The 20,302-nt window shown below is 39.2% G+C and overlaps 1 protein-coding gene across 1 annotated transcript in view; it reads left to right on the top strand.

Moving 5' to 3' along the window:
• The window catches only part of enc2 (ectodermal-neural cortex 2), a 63,428-nt gene that overhangs the window by 7,280 nt on the left and 35,846 nt on the right, over window positions 1-20,302 (top strand). The window contains exon 2 of the mRNA XM_078283057.1: window positions 16,993-17,224. Coding sequence (XP_078139183.1) covers window positions 17,043-17,224 — 182 coding nt within the window. The 5' untranslated portion in view covers window positions 16,993-17,042. The remainder of the gene's footprint in view (window positions 1-16,992; window positions 17,225-20,302) is intronic.

The raw sequence follows: 20,302 nt of genomic DNA, 5'->3' as shown, positions 1-20,302 counted from the left end.
ACAGACAGAGATTCCTTGCTTTGTAGTTTGATGGCATCAAAATCTCACTCCAGCCAGGTACCCAAAGTTGGCAACCCTGGTCTAATAACTTTTTAACGACAAGGCGCAGCTCCCCAATGGAGTTTGAGGGTTTTTTGTTTTTTTTTCCTGCGACTAACTGACCAATGAAAACTTGGTCGACTAAGACTCTTCTCATCGACTAACGTTTGGTCGACTATTAGGGGGCAGCCCTAAGGCTATGTTGGAGCCAAGCCATGAATAGTTTTGAAAGTCAGTGATACATTTAAAAATCAATTCTGTACACAACAGGCAGCCAGTGAAGAGAGGCCAAGATGGGGGTAATATGCTCTCTTCTCTTTGTTTTAGTTAGCAGCCTAGCAGCAGCATTTTGTACAAGCTGTTGACGAGACAGAGCTTTTTGGCTTGGGTCAAAATACAGTGAATTACAATAGTCCATATGTGAAGAAATGAGTGCACAAATCAGTTTCTCTAAATCAGCATATGAAAGACGTTATTTTAGAAATATTCCTTCCTTAACTGACAGAAGCATGATTGCACAAATTTGTTCTTCAAAATTCAAGTCTGAGTTGAAGGCAACTCACTGATGGAAAGAGGGCCAACAAATTCATAAATAGTTTGGATGTTATTAGGTGTCTATGCATTTGCAAGGACCTGGGTGGTATATTCTCTGAGATAATGGCCTGTGAATATGACTCCAGAATGAAATTGTCAAATTTGACATATTTTCAAAGGTCAAAAACCAACTGTGTGACACATGGTAGGAAGCTAGTCTTTTGTGTCCATAAAGAAGAGGTTCTGAAGTAAAGAATAATATAAAAATTGGAAATGTATCTTTTTCTTTCATTTAAAAACAAATGTGGGCAAATATGACAAAAAAAAAATGCTTTCAAGGGTCAAAAATACACTACACTGACAATGTGTGACAAACCAATACATTCATTGTTGTGCAGAGGGCCTGTAAATTGAATTCAGAACTGTTCCTCTCATGAAATTCACGGCTGGGGGCAGAAAGTAGCAAAGTCAGGTCACTCACTCGTGGATCCTGCGCTTCGTCAGATGGCCTCTAGATGGCCTCTCATGGGTCTGCACAGGATCTGTGCTTGTTTTTTGTCACATTTGCCCTAATTTTGTTTTAATGAAGGAAAAAGATACATTTCCAAATTTTATATTATTTTTACTTCAGAACCTCTTCTTTATGGACACAAAAGACTAGCTTCCTACCATGTGTCACACAGTTGGTTTTTGACCCATCAAATTTGACTACTTAATTCTGGAGCTATATTCACAGGTCATTATCTAAGAGAATAAACCACCCAGGTCCTTGCAAATGCATAGACACAAAGAAAAAACCAGAAAGTAAAAGGATATTGAGGTATCTTTGATAGATTTGGAGTGATTAATATTTAAACTCTTAAAAAAACACTTGTGATGTTTTTTTTCCTTCATTTTTCAGCTACTGCCACACGCACACATCACAAAATCAAGTGCTGAAAATGCAAGAATCTTGTAGTCTACCTACAAGTCTCTCTGTAAAAGAAAAATAGTGGAGCTGCTACCTTTCTCAGTGTCACTGTTAGACCCCTAAACTTGCTCCAAATCATAGGCGAAAATTATCGTTTTGACCCTCACTCTACAAAATTGGGGGAAACTCAGTAAATAATGATCAGTGAGCTTTAATATTTAGGCTTTCTCCATTATTTATGTATATCTTCCACCAGGAGAAAAATGATCAAAATCAAAAGTTTGAGCCGGCGAAGTTCCTGAAATTTGGTTGATTTGACACGGAATGACCCAATAGTCTTTGCATTGCACTCAGTCTCGCTTTGCCAGAACTTAATCCCACTGAAAGTTATGTGTGCCACAAACAATGACAAGTGAACAGGTAAGAGGTAAGTTTAACAAGTTTACTCGCTTCATTGATTCCACCATTCCGAGAAAATTTTCAGGAATGGGAGGGGGTGAGGGCCACTTTTAAACAGCAAGGGTGGAGCCAAGCTAGTTTATTAAAAAAAATGGATAGCTACTGGATGGCCCGGGAGGAACTTCGTTCCGGACCAGAATTTGACAACATGCTTTAAAAGAGGTGAAAACAGCAACATAGCTGGCCTGAGTGTGTGGATATTGGTTTATATCATTATGTCTCAATGAAATCTCCGATAGCACATAGGCATTAGGTTCAGGAACTAACCCTAAATTTAACCCTAACCCTAGCCCTTACATGTAAAAAGTATGGATTAACAGAAGAACTGCCAAATTTTAAGTACCTCCTAAAACCGCCACAGGGTCATTTTGAACCTGACGCAATTTAGAGACTATCTAATCGGACAATTAGAAGTCTGTTGCGGGAATTATTGGTCATTTTCCAAAATACATTGTACAAAATTGATGAAATAACATTTTATATTCTCCATTTATGAAATATATTAATATTACCTCATTAGTTTTACTTGGTATAATATTCAGAAATGCTGAAATTCACAAATCACAATGTAAAGTTACTGCATATAGGCCTAATGTAAGCACAAAACCTATAAACATTTCACATATAGCCTAAATTATATCAATTGTGATGATTGTAATGAAGTAAAATGAATCTGATTCATCATTCATCTGATTCATCATTCATCTGATTCATCATTCATCTGATTCACTCATTCATAATAGTTTATTTTTATTTCTGTCATGCCAAACATCTGGCCCATCCCACATGGGATTACAGGACACCACCATTTTACAAAACATACATCTTCCGGTGATACATATAAGAGCAAAAATAAATAAATAAATAAATTACCACTTTATAAAGTACTACTATATTCTTTCAAATACCATATTTGAAATGATAGGTTTCAAATGAACAATACACTGAAAAGAACTGCTACAAACTTAGTTTATCTTGATAAAGAGCTTTTTTCTCATCTCCCAGGCTTTCTCCAGGTAACTAGCTAATCTAAATGTTTCATAAGCGAACAGCCAACTCAATCTTTGTGCATCATCCATATTTACAAAATCAATATCTGTTTTTATCTTACTAAACAAAGTATTGTGCAGTTCCCAGTAAAAAGGGCAATAGAAAACAAAGTGAAACTCATTTTCTATATCAGTCAAACAGCACATTGAACAAATCCGCTTTTCTTCTTCCAGACTGACATACCGTCCAGTTTCAACCGTAAGTGGTAAAATACCAGATCTCAGCTGGGCACATAAGGCTCTTTGCTTTTTAGATCAATTATATACAACATAATTCTCAGTACCATATTCATATTTTATCATCCTAAATATACGCAATTTTGGTTTAGTCCATATATCAGCCCATTGCTCCTTATACTGAGTAAACACAGATTCTCTGAACATTCAAATGTTGAGCTTAATAAACTCTCAGATAGGCCTAATGCTAGGAAATAGCATTGCAGATTACAGCAATTTGGTTATGTGTTATGCATCAGAATGTGCAGGGGACAGGAGACTAACCTAGCACTGGAGGCCCACAGTGGATACACTGGACATAGCCTAGATGGCACAACCATGGCTTGCGCTGAGGGGAATCAGTTGAGGATTTTTCATCCCAGGACCAGGACACGTCGCTAAGCCCTGAAAGCTCTCGTCATCCGACTCTCCCTCAGTCATGTCTTCAAGCATAGCTAATGTGTCTTTGACGTCCATAAATCTTTGTTTTCTCTCTGCAGTTTGCAGGGTGGTCAGAACTAGACTGAGCTATGTGCGTGCATGATTGACACACAGGTAGGGACGCTTCCTAGATTGGTTAAGATTCATCGGACCTGGGACAATCACAGAGACTGGAGTTTTTGCTCAGAGCATTTGATTTATTGATAGCTGTCGGGATGTAAAGAGAATTTCATTAAATATTACCAGAACAGTTGCCTACCCCAGCATTGATCTTTTGTTCGCAAATAATCAAACATCACAACATATATTATAATCTATCAATTTATTGCCCAGTGAGGCACAACATAACATTAATTCAGTGAAGATAAGAGTGGGAAACGGCACATCACTCAACACTACTTATGTCTGGTGCTGGAATACTTTTGTAAGTACTTAGTTTAGTTTAGTACATTATGTTTGAAGACAATGAAACTGAAGTTACATTGTTTTGTTACACTGTTGTAAGTGCATTATGTATTAGGGAGATTTTGATCAACTACCTACACAGTAATATTGTGTACTTGCAGTACCTGTCCATAGGTTAATACACAGGTTAATACACTGGAATAATGCCATTGTAAAGAAAGTGTCAGGCTCAGCTAAACCAACATTTTTGGTGGTATATCTTTTTCTTGGACTACAAAATGGACAGAGGAAGAAAGCTCTTGCATATTCACAACTTCAGTTTTGCTGGAAGAGGAAACGGGTTAAAGAACAGGTTAACAAATGGATGTGGGTGTGTCCATTTTGCTAAATTTCTCAACATCCAGTTTGTCTTTGCCGCAGTTTAAGGCAAAAAATGGGAAAATTCAACCTTTGTTGGCAAGTTTGGCTGGTAGCCACAGTAGGCAGCATTTTACACCAGCGCTGGTGGTTTACCATCGTTCCTCTATTGCAAACAATGAATATCTGCTTTGCTGTCTACTACATACCAACATGATGTGAAAGCAGTGTACCTGTATAGGCTAGTGCTCTGTGTTTTTCATGTAGCAGTCTTCTAGCAGCGTTTCTCAACCTAGTCCTGAAGGCCCACCTGTCCTGCAAGGTTTTGCTCCAACTCTACTCTTGCTGCATATGTGATCCAATTAAGGTGTCATGAAAATGTGTAGCCCTTATTTGGATCAGGTGTACAAGAACAGTGCTGGAGCAAAAGGACAAGTGGGCCTTGAGGAGTGGTTTGAGAAATACTGTTCTATAGCACAGTACAGAGATGCAAAGCTCCACTCATCTCCTCACCATCAGTATCTGTAACCCTCTGTCCCCCTTACTAGTTGCTATTATATAATATGTGTTGTCTGTATTTATCAGCCCTCTATAGCTGTGCAGGGATGCAGAGCCCCCCTCACCTCCTGACTGTCAGTGCCTGTGCCTGGGTCAGCAGTCTCTGTCACCGTAAGTTAGCCTGCCACTGGAATGAAGCCACCAAACCCTTAAACATTCCTTTAGTCCAGTCTTTTCTCCCTACCTCCAACCATCCATCCATGCCTCCGCAGTCTCTTTTGCCATCAGCTAGCCTGCCGGGGGAACAAAGCCCCTCATATCCTCTTTATTTCTCTATCCTTTCCTCCTTCAGATGGCTGACCCTCATACATTTGTCCTTCTAACCCATTCTGACTAGGTATGCACCAAATAATTGGCCAAAAGACATTCTAAATGGGTCATCGGTGATCAGTGGATCATCGTTTTTATTACATCTGTTGTTTATGTTCATCTGCTATTTGATCAGTAATTGAATGCAGGCACTTTTTACTTGAGAACGGGCCCATCGGTTCTTTAAGTGGCCTTGCTGTTTTTAGTTTCAAAGACTTGGTCAGTTCATTTCAGTCCTTTCTGAAAGGAGTGTTTTGAGACAGCTCACATATTGATTTCTGGCGTTATGAATTTCATAGATTAGGAGCAGTTTAATGTATTGGACAGAGGGCAGAGCCTATGCTGCATCTATGAAAACCTTTTTCATGTGCTACCAGCAGTATCAAGTTCACTTTAGTATGTACTATGTATGGATAAAAACTTTGATTTACTTCCACATGGTTAGGCCAGCAATGTCCTGCAGCCATAAGAACAATCTGTTAAACACAGCGCTAGATTGAAATTGTTCTGTTTATGCTTGCTGTGCAGTTGTAGCCTACATGATGTTTAGTTGTTTATACAAATTCAAATCATTACAGTTCATCTGTTACAGAATCGGTAATCAGAATCACCTGCACTTATTGTGAGTCGCTTTGGACGAAAGCGTCTGCTAAATGATGTAATGTAATGTAATGTAATCAGCCCCAAAAACCTAATCGGTGCATCCCTAATTATGACCCTTTGACCCTGGATGTCTCCCACCAATCCCTCCATCCCTCCCTTTGTTCCTCCTTTTATTGTACCTCTGGTTCTAGTCCCACTTCCTGTCCCATACAGTGTTTCCCATAGGTTAGCAGTTTACAACAACAAAGGGTCAGCAGTTTTCAGCAGTTTTGCAAAGCAAATATAACAGTGGTTTTCAACCATGTGCCATCATGACCCAAGAGTCTGCAGGTTTTCATTCCAATCAATCAAAATCAACACACCTTCAACCAGAGAAGAGGGACTAGGCTAATCAGTGAAATCACCTGCTGTAGTGTTTGGTTGAGAACCACTGAAATATAATATACAGCTAATTACAAATGGGTTACTTCCTCAACATATAATGTAGGCTACATTTCTAATGTAGGCTACATTTAATACTTTATTTATAGGCTGTAGCACTTTTCAAAACAAATGTTACAAAGTGCTTCACACAAATAAATCAAAACAAAAGGTGATAAAAGCAAAATGAAGATAAAACGTAAAACCATAGACACACCAAGTTCATCAGATAAAATAACAAAACATGTTCATAAAATATATACTGTATATTCGATGATCAACTGACCAATGTCTTTACTGTTGTTGTTGATTGTGTGCACGGGTATACATTTTAAAAGCTACAGCGTCATCACTGTGGGATGATGAACATCATATCTGGTTTTGAAATATCACTTGCCAAATGAACATCGGGTCTGCAATTAAATTATTATAAAAATAAATAAGATTTGATGTTTAGTAAATATTTGGGCTGTTTGGAGAGAGTGAGAGAGACAACCAGCCAGACAGAGACTGGAGAAAGTGAGGATAGACAATATAAAGTTAATTAGCACAGTGGAAAAAATACAGCGAGTTATATGACCATCAGCATTAAAAACTTAATCTTATTAGATAAAACTGATTCTGACAAAGCTTTCCTTTGGGGACATAATTTGCAGTGGAAAAAAGGTAACAAATCACAATATATCGCAATATATGTTATTGCAATACTCAGCATATCGCAAATCATTCAAAATCACAATAGTATTGTATTGTGACTCAAGTATTATCATAATATCATATAGTGGGGCCTCTGGTGATTCCCTCCCCTACCAACTATGAGGGAATAATGTTGGTAAAATAGCGTTGAGGTTGAAAAAGGCCAGAGTTATGCTTTAAGTCTTACATCGAGCAGAAATGCCAGGTTTGAATGCCAGCTTAGTGCATCACAGTACCCAAAATAAATCTAAAACAAAGTGTATTTGGGTGTCTATGACTTTTCCTGGGTGGGCTGCCCAAATATGATCAATATATGGGAAACCCTGCTGTTTTTCCCTCCCTCCTCTTTCACTTCCCTGCATGGTTTGCTATTATGTGTCTCTCCCAACCCCCTTCTTGTGTGTGCCCTGAGTGCACACACAAACACACACACAGGCACATACACACACATTCACAATAAGCTGTGCCCCATCTTGCTCACTACATTTCCATGTGTTCCAAGTGTTTGTGCTTACGTGTGTGCGTGCACGTGTGTGAATGTGTGAGCTCATGCCTCTCATCTTTTGCCATCTATTGACAATCCAACCCGACCACATTGAGGTCCTTGTCAAGTCTGCATTGTGATCTGTGAAATACACACTAAACCCCCCACGACTGACCTGGTGTTGCTCTGGCCCGAAAACTGCATGTCAGCAAATGCAGATGCACACACACACACACACATACATATACACACAAACAGTGTTGAAGTTGCTGAAACAGCGTTTCTTCTAATCTCTGGTAGCGTGTCGGTTTGTTGAAGTCTACATCCACTCATTGGACAGTCGGGGTGTGTAACAATACACTCATCTCACTGCGTTTCCTCTAGTTCCTGCTAGCTGTGGATGTGAGCTAATCTTGCAGCTGTGCTTTAGGTTCGCTCCAGCTCCTATTCCCTGTACACTGCAAAAAATGTCCACCTTTACATTTACTCATCTAGTCTCATTCAGTCTTAAAATATTTTTTCCTTTAAAGGAATAGTTTACCCATAAATAAAAATACTGTCATTATCTGCTCATCCTCATGCCAGTTGAAACAGAGGTGAAGTTTCTTTGTCCACATAATGTCTCATTCCACTGGTGGAATTTTTTTTTTAACTTTGTTTTAAGAAACCGTCTTTTTGAGATGGATTTTTTGCAGTGTATCACATCCAGTACCTCTTACAGCTTGATAATGGCGCTTATTTAGATGTTGATGTTGAATTTGTATGTACCACAACTATTTTTCACAGATTTTTGTAGCAATTGGGGGCCACCACTGCCGAGTGAATGGAGGGTAAATACTGTCTCATCGTACAATTCAGTATTTCTGGATTCACAGTAGGCCTATAATATTGTCACAGTAACAGGCCTATTACAAAACGGACAAGGGTAAGGCTTTCTGTTTCCTTGGCATTTTGAATTTCCAAATGGGTTTTTGGTTATTTTTCTTCATTTTTGGCACATCTAAATGGCTTGCTGTGTCCTTTTGTATTGATGAGTATGCTAACATGCCATGATTAGGGAGAACGAAGGAAAAAATGTAGAAAGCTCAACGTAATAAATGTTATGTGAAGACTGAACCAACTGAAATTGGAAACATCAAGGTATTCCTTCATGTTAGGTCTATAACCAATACACACTAAATTTTCTTCTTGACCAATAGCCTGTCTAATGAATGGGATGGGGCGCAATTGCTGATCTGCTATAATGGCCTACAGGCCTGAACAATGAAAGTGTTGTGGCGAAACATATGAATATATCATGAAGAAATATGATATGAATGCTCTAATAGGCCTAGAGATTGAGAACCAGTGTTTTCTCTGTATTCATTTAGCAGTGGTGGGCCACCACAGCACAAACATTGCCACCACTGCGAGAGAAAATGTGAAATTCAAACCTCAATCATAAGAAATAGCAACAGCTGCAAGTGCCACAACCTGCTGTTGAAGCAGCACAGGGAACACGGTTGTACGCGGAACCAAAACCTGAATGGCCCCCAACCATTACTTTTTCAAAAAATACAGGGGAAGTGCTGAAAGCAGTTTGGTACAGAGTTTCCGTTATATACATTTTGCAGCGGCGGCCCGCCACTGCAAAATTATTGCCGCCGCTGCTTCAGAATTTTATGAAATGTCCTGAAGTCGCAATTACACGACTCTGCAGAGGGCTTTTAATTTGAAACGATGGATACAGGAAGTGGCGACACCCGGGCGAGAGGGAGAGAGAGAAAGAAGAGAAAAAGAAAGGGAAGAGAGAAAAAGGTAGATTAAGGCTGCATTCACACATAGCGTTTTTTGATGTGGAAAAAGCGCTGCCTGGAGCGCTTTTTGTGAGGAGAAATAAAAAGCGGATCACGGCAACGTCACCTGATGTTAGCTGAGCAGCTGCTAGCTCACTAACCAGCTGGTTAGCTCTTCTAGCAGACAGAACAGTGTTGTGCAACAAGCAAAGGCTTACCAGATTTTTCCAATACATGTCCAGTATAATACATACTGCCTTTATGATCGCTGTTACAGTAACGGAAATTCACTTATTACAACGTCCAATTTCTCCACCGGCACTTTCACTTTCTCAATAGTTGTTGTTGCATCGCGATTGGTCGGCTGGGAAAAAGCGGTTCACGTCACCCGGCGCTTTTCTGAAAAGTTGAACATTTCTCAACTTTTGAAAGCGCTCCGCTCTGACGAAAAAAACGCCGGCTGCAGCGCTTTTCGGGAACGGCCGCCTTTTGTGCGCCTTGCGGCCGCTTCCCATTACTTTTGATGAGAAAAGGGCGCTGGCAGTTGGGGAAAAAACGCTATGTGTGAACGCAGCCTTACTTCAATAAACGTTGGTAAAATAATTGCCAACGATGTTTATATAAGCTATGTATTAAAATATTCCTGATTGATCAGATGAGTTTGTTAAAATATTTCTCCAAGAAGAGAAAGATGCCTGATGTCGATGAGGAAGATAGTCAGGTAACGTTACTTTAGCTAGGGAGGGGCTCAAGGTTCTTAGCTATGCCCCGAAGTTTTGAAGGGAAAGAAATGCCTCCTGGTTCTAAAATATGTAACGTTAGTGGTGGCTACTACAATATTTTATTGTTCTTACTGGTTGCGTGATCAAATATTTGTGATGTGAGAGAATTATCTAATGTTACTCATTCTCAAATGTAACCTTATTAGACAAGTAGACAGGCAGGAGTAGTGGAGGCGAGTGAAGCAGGAGAGAGGGCAGAAAGTGAGGAGAGTGGAGTATGTTCTAAAGTTTGTTTTGCAGTCAAGTGTCACTTTATTTCATATTTTTTAATTACCTATTGATATTCACTCCGACCGCCAGCGTACTACGCGCTCGCACCACCCAGGTACAACAAAACCCTTTCCCCCGCTGCTAAAAAAAATCCTAGAGGAAACACTGTGGTATATTGAATTTCATTAAATAAATGAAATTCAATATATATATCTGCTGTCAGACAGAAACTTCAACTTGCAACTACAGAAGGTGGTAAAGTTTGCAGCCTGTCTGGGAGCATTTAGCCTATTTTTCTTGGCTTGCTGAAGAGGAGCTCTAAAGCGCTGTCATATGGAAAGCCACTCTGGGGTGGCCCCTGCCTACTCAGCTGCATGCAGGCGGCTAGGTTGTCCCCCTGCAGTCTGTTCCTCAGGTCTGTTTTCACCTACAAATACAAACAAAAACAAAATTAGTGCAGTGTTTCCCACACAGATTTGGAGCCCTATTTTAATAATTTTCTATTTTTGTGATCTGTCCGATAAAGAGATGACATCCACTAGGGATGCCCCGATAACATTTTTTGCCGCCTATCGCAGATCGTCTATGAGCCATATCTACCGATACCGATCGGCCATACTGATAGTTTTTTTGTTTTGTTATAGCAGCTGGTATAGTAGTATTATAGGTCTAACAGTTTCATCATCAAATTGAGTCCTGGTTAAAAAGTATCCACATTTTCTTTTTTTCTACCTCAATATTTACTTGATCATTATGTAAACAAAACCATGTGCGTTCTAGGTAGCGCAACATGATTTAGTGAGATAACCGAAGCACAAGACTCAGACTGTTGCCACTTGCCTGTGTTGTTGAGTCGAGTTAAATAAATTGAGACACCCTCCGAAGATATATATCCGTTTCAGTCTTTGTTTTTGTATAGCCTAAGTGAATGTTCTTAAGAGGGAGAGAAATGAGACTTTTCAGTTGCCTCTCTGCTGTTAGGGTCTCGACCAGACCTTAGATCGGGCCCAAAAAAACAAGCCCGACCCTACCCGAGCCCGTGCACGTTCTGTCTGAGCCTGGCACGGGCCCATCCCATTGGCTGCATTTATAGGCTCGAGCCTGGTTTAAAACCGAAATTTTCTTAGTAAGTCAAATCGTAACCTTTGATTGACTGGTGATAAAAACATAATTGACACAAGGAATTAACAATCAGACTTTGCGGATTACAGAGAAATTTGAATGACAGAAATCTGTTCAGAATTACGCACGGGATCCATGGTTATCAACCTGCCTGCGTGCGAGAGCCAGAGGAGAGGAGGAGACGCTGTGCTGCTGCTGACTGAGATGAATATGTATCGATCACAGTGATTGATACATAAGGTTTAAGGTTACAATGTTATAATACATATAACATTCTGATTATCACACCAAATAGCTTACTCCCCACCCCAATTATAAAAAAAAAAAAAAAAAGACGTTAGGCTATGTCTCTGACCACGAGAGCGGCGGAGGAGTGCAGACCATTATGTAAACAAACGCACATGGCTCACGTGTTTTGCGTCATCGATCAGTTTTTGCAATTGGCGACTATAAAGCATTATCGGAATTCTCCGATCTCATATTTATACTGAATATCGGCCGATTCCGATTGCTGGCCGATCGATCGCGGCATCCCTAGAATCCACGATTGACTAACTAGAACCGTCCCCTCAGCCATTCCCCTCCCTGTTTGCTCTGCTGCCACATGCTCCGCACATGCGAGAAGGGTATGTACACAGTCGCACCCACTCCGCAGAGAAATGCTGAGTGAGGCAGTGTTTCCCATACATAGACTCATCTGTGGCGCATCAGCACAGCCGCCACAAAATAGGAAGTTGGTCAATGTATAGAAATTGACCTAAATCGATTTTTAACGCAGTGCCTAATTTGCGCATCACATCATGTGCGCCGTTTCGTGATGCAAAGACCAGTAGACCAGTGGCATTGCACTCAATCTGACACTGTGAAAACGAAAGTGAGTTGTGTTGAGCATGGAGGCCCTAAACAGCAAATACTGTACAGGAGACCATTGGAGTTAAAAGAAAATTGCATGAGTAGCTTTACCACTTTTCAGAGGTGTGGAGCCACTTCTGGGTCAAAAATTGACAAAGCCTGGGGCGTCCTGGTGCCTTAGTGGTCTAAGGCGCGTACCATGTAACTGCAGCGTCCTGGGTTCAAATCCAGCCCAGAACATTTGGTGCATGTCATTCCCCTCTCTCCCTCTCTCCTAATCTTTGCTGTCTATCTCTACTGCAAAAACTATCATAATAAAGGAAAAAGCCCAGAAAAATAATGTAGAAAAAAATAACCTGACAAAACCTTTGTAAAAAAACGTTTTCAAATTATTCAAAATGCTGTAATGGATGAGCAAAGTGAACAAGTTTTGTTTTTCGTGGTGAAAGGAGTTGAAAGGAGTTGGCGTGATTGCGACACAGGGAAGATAGAAAAGCATTGAGACAGCTAATTGAATTAGGGCTGGGCAGTATGACAGTAGATACCGTGCGACGGTAGAAATTTATCAACCGGTAGAGATTTGTTTCTACTTTTACTACCGCGGTAGCCATTTCTTTAGTATCTCTGGCTACACATAGCTACTCCTGTTATGTTGTAAATCAGGGGAAGGACTGCTTTATGACAATACATCACGCAGGGTCCAAAATTAGCACCCGCAAAGCCCAAATGTGGGTACATTTTGGGTTTGGCGGAAAAATAAAATGAGGTCGGTTGTAGTAGACTCGCAACGTGGCACTACTGCCAAGTTTAAATGGCTGTGCATGTGGCTTAGACCAGACCAGCTGAGACTAATATGACCCTCACTGTCCACTGTACCTATCGTGATGTGAGCGAATCAAATCTAAAAGTAGCCTTCAAACAAAAAGTGAGTGATCGACTTGTTTTGTAATGTGATTACTCAGACTTCTACACAATGTCTGTCGGTCTTTTTAGTAATAAAAAAACACCTAGCATTAGTTAGGCTACACTTTGTTAGTTTACAGATGCATTGCCGGTGACGGAGGGGGTCGGCATTTCTGCGAGAGCTGGCATCTGAACAATACAGGAGTGTGTGTGTGTGTCTGTGTGGCACTGGAAAAGTAGGCTACTATGAATTAAAAGTGCAACAAAGTAATGCCTGTTGATATAGTGTTGATTTTTCATTCAAAAGATTTGAATAAAAGTTGAAGTTAAAGTGAGGCTAAAAATGAATTTGCATACTAAGAGCTGAGGGTAATTATTTTAATGAAATAATGCATTAGGCAGTTTTATGGCCGGTAAAAATGTCACGTGTTGTTTTGGGTAGGACTGCTTTACGTGATTTCCACATGATTTCCAATACTGCAGCAAAAGTCAAGTCTTTTTGTACATATTTTAAATTGCATATTTTTGATGCTATAATTTTGATTTTGCACTGACTGAAACCAAACTGGCATTTATTTGCACCTGTCAACCCGTAACACCTGTTGTATAAAATATTGTTCTCATTTGGAAGCTTAAATTTGAATGAGAATGAGAAAGAATGTTAGTTATACTTTTAGTCTTTCGTTTTTAACTTGGTTGTTTCCTAATGTGAGCCAGCTGCCAGTAGGTCATACTTATTCATTTGTTCTAATTAATCTTATCTTTTGCTTTTTGTCGATCTTAACATTTGTGTTATATAGAAAATAATCAAATGTAATGAAGTACTGTTCATTTGTCAAGTATTTAATTCACTGGATTAGCCAAAAACAGGCATTACTATATGGGTATTAGACCATTTCTTAATTGAATATATATTTGTATGTGATATAAAATGATGTATACCGCGATAGGAGATTTTGGCCATATCGCTCCCACCCCTAAATTGAATGTTATTCTTACGTCAAATATATAGAGATATGAAAAACGGCAGAGTGTTCCTTTAAAGTTTAGAACTCAGAATCCATATTAGCAGAAAAAAGAGGACACCTCTTGAGACGACTTCAAGGTCCTGGGACCCCATCTTCATCAGGCCTATTTCTATGTGTTCCAGCCATCTTTGATTAATAATTCAGGATTAGCAGACCTATATGTGTCCCAACATGATCAGCAGCTTACCTAGGCTCCTAGCATCAGAAGAGTAAGAGAATTTGAAAATGAAGATGAAGAGATGAAAACAAAGAGAAGAATCCCATGCTTGATGTTGATAAAAAAGACAATGGAGAGAAACAGAGAAGAAAGCAGAGGATTTGATTAAGTTGAAAATAGAGAAGAGACTAGAGGGAAAGAAGAAAGAGATGGGAGGTTTGAGAGAGGGTTGAGATGAAAGAAGAGGAGAGAGCCGAAAGTGTTTCTCCGTGTTGTCTTTGATCCTTCTCTCCGTTGAGATGTAGACTTCAGATCATAAAGCCTCGAGTGTCTCTCTCAGAGGGGAGTAACAAGACAGCATTTGGTCTCAGAGCTCAATCCCTTTTGTTGTATTTTTGTTTGTGTGTTATTGTGGTATTACTTGGTAATCATTTGGAGGGAGGGGGGTAAGGTTTGGTATGAAGACATCTGAGTCGGTGTCTTCAGCAAGAAAGACACCATAATTTTAGTTTAGACTAGTTTAGACGCAACTGCCATATTTAGCCAATATTTAATTGTTTAATATTTTCGTTTCAGAGCTCAGTCCCATTGTTATCTGTCATCTGTGTTGCGGTGATGGTGTTAGACTACATAGTTAGCTTTTCTGTCTTCAGGCTTTTTTAACTTCAAACTTACTTCGGGAATATTGGGGTCGGTATTATTAGCTAGCCTATACATTGCTGAGACAGCAGTGTTGTTTTTCTGTATCCTTAAAGGAATACCTTAAAAGATTACCTATTTTGAATTTCATTTGCTTTCTACACCACACACTTGCCACATTGTGGAGACGAAATTCCTGTTAAAAAAACGCTATTGGCAATGTACCTTGCATTCCTGGGTCCATTTTGTTGTTTGGTGATGTATTTTTCTTGTTTCCGTGGATAAGTGGCCAAACGTGGATGACCTGACATCACATTGAAATATTTCCAGTGCAGCTACAATGGCCATTGCTATCATTATTGCTCTCTCCACCTACAGGTAAAATCCAACTGGATGCTGGGGGATGTTGAAAGACAGGGTGGAATTTTCCTTTAAGACGATCGACGGATCGACGATTAATTAACAACGATCGATTCATCACCGTTAAGAATTTGATCGATCAAGCATATATTAACCAACAATGTAGACTATGTGCTATTTCAAATCTTTTGCTGAAATCATTTACCACCACAAGGAAGAGGAAAGCCAAGCAAGTGGGCGAAACATAGTCCAGTGTAGTAGCATTACACCCAAAAAGACGACAGTGTTCATTGTAAACATTGTAATACAATGTTGAAACACAGCCTGTCTACAAGCACAATGACAGGGAATGCAGGAAGATTCCCTAGCCTGGCAAAGTTGGCGCGACAGTATGCATCCCCGGGACATCTGTGTTTCAGCGGCTGGACTTACTGTCAACAGGCACTCATCCCTGACCATGTAGATATGCTCTTATTCTCAAATCAAAAACGAGTACATTATGGTGCCAGTGCTTCCAATACATAACTGTGGTGAAGCGCCATAATATCGGCATGGCCAGCACAAAATCAAAAGTTGGTCAATGTATAGAAATTGATCTAAATGGCTCTGTAATGTGCCTAATGTGCACATCACGTCATGTCTGTTGTTCTGTGTCTGTTGCATTGTGCTCAATCTGACAGTCTCCTGTTGTGAAAACGGAAGTGAAAATAATTAAAATTCCACAATTTTCTCCAAACTCGCATGTGTTAGTAACGGTATTTGTAAAGAGTAACCTCATACTTTTTATTCAGAGAATTCTAACACTGCTCAGCTGATCACCAGTTGGGTTCCATTGGACACAAGGTAAAGACAACTAATTAACCCTAAACAAAGTACATTTTCAACCCGTGGGAAACACAAAAGTCTGTTGTCCAGAGTCAGGATTTTATTTTTCAAATTACTATAGGCCTCAGCTGTTAGACAGCTGTTAATAGAAAACTGTATGTTTATTCTGCATGTTTGGCCTCATGTTTAGTGTTTACGTCCTCTAATTAGGCCTATAGCTAAGTTCTGCAGAATTATTAAGGTTTATCTTTTGAATCTTGCTTGGTTGATTAACTTGAGTAGGCCTAAAGAAAGGTGGAAACACATTTTGTATTTTGTATTTTCAAAGTCAAAAGCTGTTTTTTTACATAAAGATAACGTGACTGGCGATTGATTAAGGAAATTGATTCAAATTTGCATCCCTAGTTGGGATACAACAAAGCAGGAGGCTTGCTTATTAGCCACATCTGGTATATTTGTTTTAGCCATGCTAGCACAAATCCCCATAGGTATTACGTCCTGGAGCACAGTATAGGCAGCCATCACAAATAATCTTACACATTAAAAATCATGAGACTCTGCTTCATTGCAAATCAAACCATACAGGTCGCTTTTGAAACGTATAGATTGTGTACCATCCCGCAATGTCAATGATCAGTTTATTAGGCTAATTAATGATGATGATTATATGAATGTGATCTCAGCTGTCTGGCTCCCTAATTGATCAGCTGCCTTCATCTCTTCTATGGAGAGTACAGTAACACTAGCAAACATCGTTTTTAGCATATTACATATATAAGCACTGCTGATACGACAATGTGATTTATAATAATTTTCCACCTCTTCCTCCTCTCCTCATCTGTGTGTTGTCATTGGCTAGTCGGAGAGATTGTTCCAAGTGATTCCCTGGAGGTGCCAAACGAAGCCGCCATGTCGGTGAGTGTTCATGAGAATCGCAAATCCCGCACCAGTACGGGGTCCATGAACATCTCACTGTTCCACAAGCCTTCGCATCCAGACAGTGTCCTGACCCACCTGAACACACTGAGGAAACAGTGTATGTTCACTGACGTCACTCTGTGGGCTGGGGATCGCTCCTTCCCATGCCACAGGTAAGACTCCTAAACTGGAAGGGCCTGTTCACACTGTTCCGCTTTTTTCTTTAGTAGTATAAGTGTCGCCTCAACTACATTTTGTGCTGATAAAAAGTGGGACACGCGACCCGCATTTTGTTTCCATAATGACTAGATGCATTAACTTCTAAAATCAGCAAATGATGCTGAGGTCCAACTGTCACACAAATTACCACAACACAGAGCAACAGCTGTCAACTTTTCGACAGCTACTTGCTCCATTCTCATTCTGCTTGTTGTTATAAGTTGTAAAACCCTGCATTTGCTTCGTTGTGATTGGTCAGCTCATAAAAAATGTGGTCCATCATGTGCCATTCCCCATTTAATCATCCCCCATGATGAAAGGAGTATGGATCGGTTTGTCTCTGTCATGCACAAAATCTTGGACGTGGCTGATCATATTTTCACGCAACATAGGGAAATGATGTGTCTCGTTGCTCTCTTTCTGCATTTTCAAAATTGCAATGTTTGTTTAGTTGTCTGTACGTCAAGCACAATATCTTGGACACCGCTGATTACATTTTGACGAAACTTGAGTGGAATGATTGAGATGCAATGATCTCATTGCTGTGTTGCGCCAGTTTTAAAATTGCACTGATTGGCCTAAGGGGGGCACCACAATGTTTTATGCCACACACAATATCTTGGATACCAATGAATGGCACCTCCTTTTGGCCTTTCCCAATCAAGAAACATGAGGCAACTTATTTTCTACTTTTTGCCAAACTACAACTCTGCATCATTCAGGGGGACATTTTTGCTAGCCATGGTTTTAGCCGTTCCGGATCCCTGTGTGGAAGTTGGTGAAACATCACCGCAGTCCTAGTCAATGCTTTATTTGTGCATGTCTTCACAGCGCAGGAACAAAGCATACTATAAAAAATGTATCAAATCTAATTATGATAAATGGCCTAACATTAGCTAGCTAGTTAAAGCACTTGCACTACCACTGTCTAATTTTTCTTCTTTTTCTTCTTCTTTGTTTTATGGTGGTTGGCATTTTGGATCTTCCACTTAAAAACATTAACTCCATGGGGTCTAAATGTAGAGTTTGACCTTCAACCTTCTCTTTGACTTCCCGTTGATAATGATTGTATACTAATAAATGTGTGAGCTAAATATTTATATTTGTTATTGTGGTCAGGACATTGTTGACTATATGACAAGGAGTAATTGTTATTGTAAAATATCAAGTCCAGATTTGTGATGGAAGTTAATATTTTTCACGTTTTATATCTAAACGTTTTTCAATTATTTTTCTTCTTTTTCTATATTCTTTTATTAGAAAGTATTGTGGATTATGATTGAATATATGCATTAGAAGGGCCCCATGCTTGTTATAGCATCATGTAAAAGATGTAGCATATCTGATGGGTCTGAATTGTGGGTCTAAGTATTTATGAAGATCTAATATTTCCTTACATTGCAGTGCATTAATGCATGATATACCCCACTGCCTGCTACCTGATTAGTGTTTACATGCACCCACAGCCATAGCGGACTATTTTGAAGATGCGTAGTTCAGAAAAATAGTACCAAACTAAAATAGAATTATTGTTATTTTGTACGTTTTTTCCGTACTGTAGTCCATATTAGAGTTGCCGTGATCCAGCAATTTTTTATTTTGAGTTTTTTCCAGGCTATTTGAGTCAAGAATGGGAGTGATTCCAAACGTACTTTTGAAAGTTGGACAGCGATGTCAACTTTAGAGATAGTATACACCCTGAGGTACTGCTGCTACTACTAATCATAATTTGCCTGCATGTATTTATATTATACAGTATATTATTAGTATATTATACTTAGTATATTATACTTATATTTATATATATATGTATATATATATATATATATATAAATAAATAAATATTATACTTATATTTATATATATATATATATATATATATAAATAAATAAATATTATATATATACATATATATATATATATATATATATATATATATATATATATATATATATATATATATATATAAAATAAAAGAATTAACTAATTAATCATGCAATTTGCTGCTCTTTTGCTCTTTTTTTTCTTAAAAGATAAGGCTGGTGTTTTTTAATGCATTGCTTACGGTCAACAAATCCTATGAAAATGACAAAATCAGCAATGATTTTGTTTTGCCAACAAGTCTCGTCCATGTAGCCGGTGCCCAATGAAGCCATGTCCCAGCAGCCATAGAACTCCATTGTATTAAAAAAACGATTAAAAACACGTCAAAGAGCCATGCCGTTGCTCTGGGCAGCATATTTCATCATCGCGATGCACCGGGCCAGCCAACGTTTTCCTCAAACAACTTAATAAGCCGGCTGTAAAGACGTCTGCGATCTCAGGAAAGTAGCTCCGTAGCACCGAAAATAGTCCCCGGCGTAATGAAGAATTTGTTCCCATTTAAATTTGATTTGGTAATAACTACAACAGCCTGACTTTTCGTGATAACAGCAATTTTTAAAATTGAAACTATGTCTTTGTGAGCTGTATTTCAAGGTTTTTAGCTTACAGTTGGAGCCAATGACTTCTGGGTTGACGGCTAAAAACGGTACGTGGGATGTCAGAAAGTAACGAGAGTAGAGCAAACGCATTGTTGATTTTGTTATTTTCATAGGATTTGTTGACAGTAAGCAATGCATTAAAAAACACCAGCCTTATCCTTTAAGACTGAAGCTTGTAGTCATAGATAATTAAATGTAGAATGACCAAATTAATCACTAAATCACCAAATTAATGTAGAATCAGCACAAAGGAAGTATATTTTAAGAAATGGAATGTGAGAGGACGCTGGCGCTGTTTGTTCGCCGCTTCTCCATCTGAGATCTGAGATTACATTAGTTTTGCGTTTTAGCTAGCTTTATTGTCAGACTTTTTATCCTGCCATAGATTCAAGAATGGGAGTGATTCCAAACGTACTTTTGGACATGATTTTTGTTCCAGTCCAACCCTATCCTTGTCTTTTGTTTGTAAGTTGGGCTGCCCAATCATAATTTTTCAAATTGGGTAGGTTTAATCCTCCTTTTTCTTTTGGACAAAGTAATTTGCTATAT

The sequence above is a fragment of the Centroberyx gerrardi genome, chromosome 4 (assembly GCF_048128805.1).
Source record: "Centroberyx gerrardi isolate f3 chromosome 4, fCenGer3.hap1.cur.20231027, whole genome shotgun sequence".
Classification (NCBI taxonomy): domain Eukaryota; kingdom Metazoa; phylum Chordata; class Actinopteri; order Beryciformes; family Berycidae; genus Centroberyx; species Centroberyx gerrardi.
Note: the sequence above shows the minus strand (reverse complement) of the source record. Positions and strands in the feature narration are given on the sequence as shown.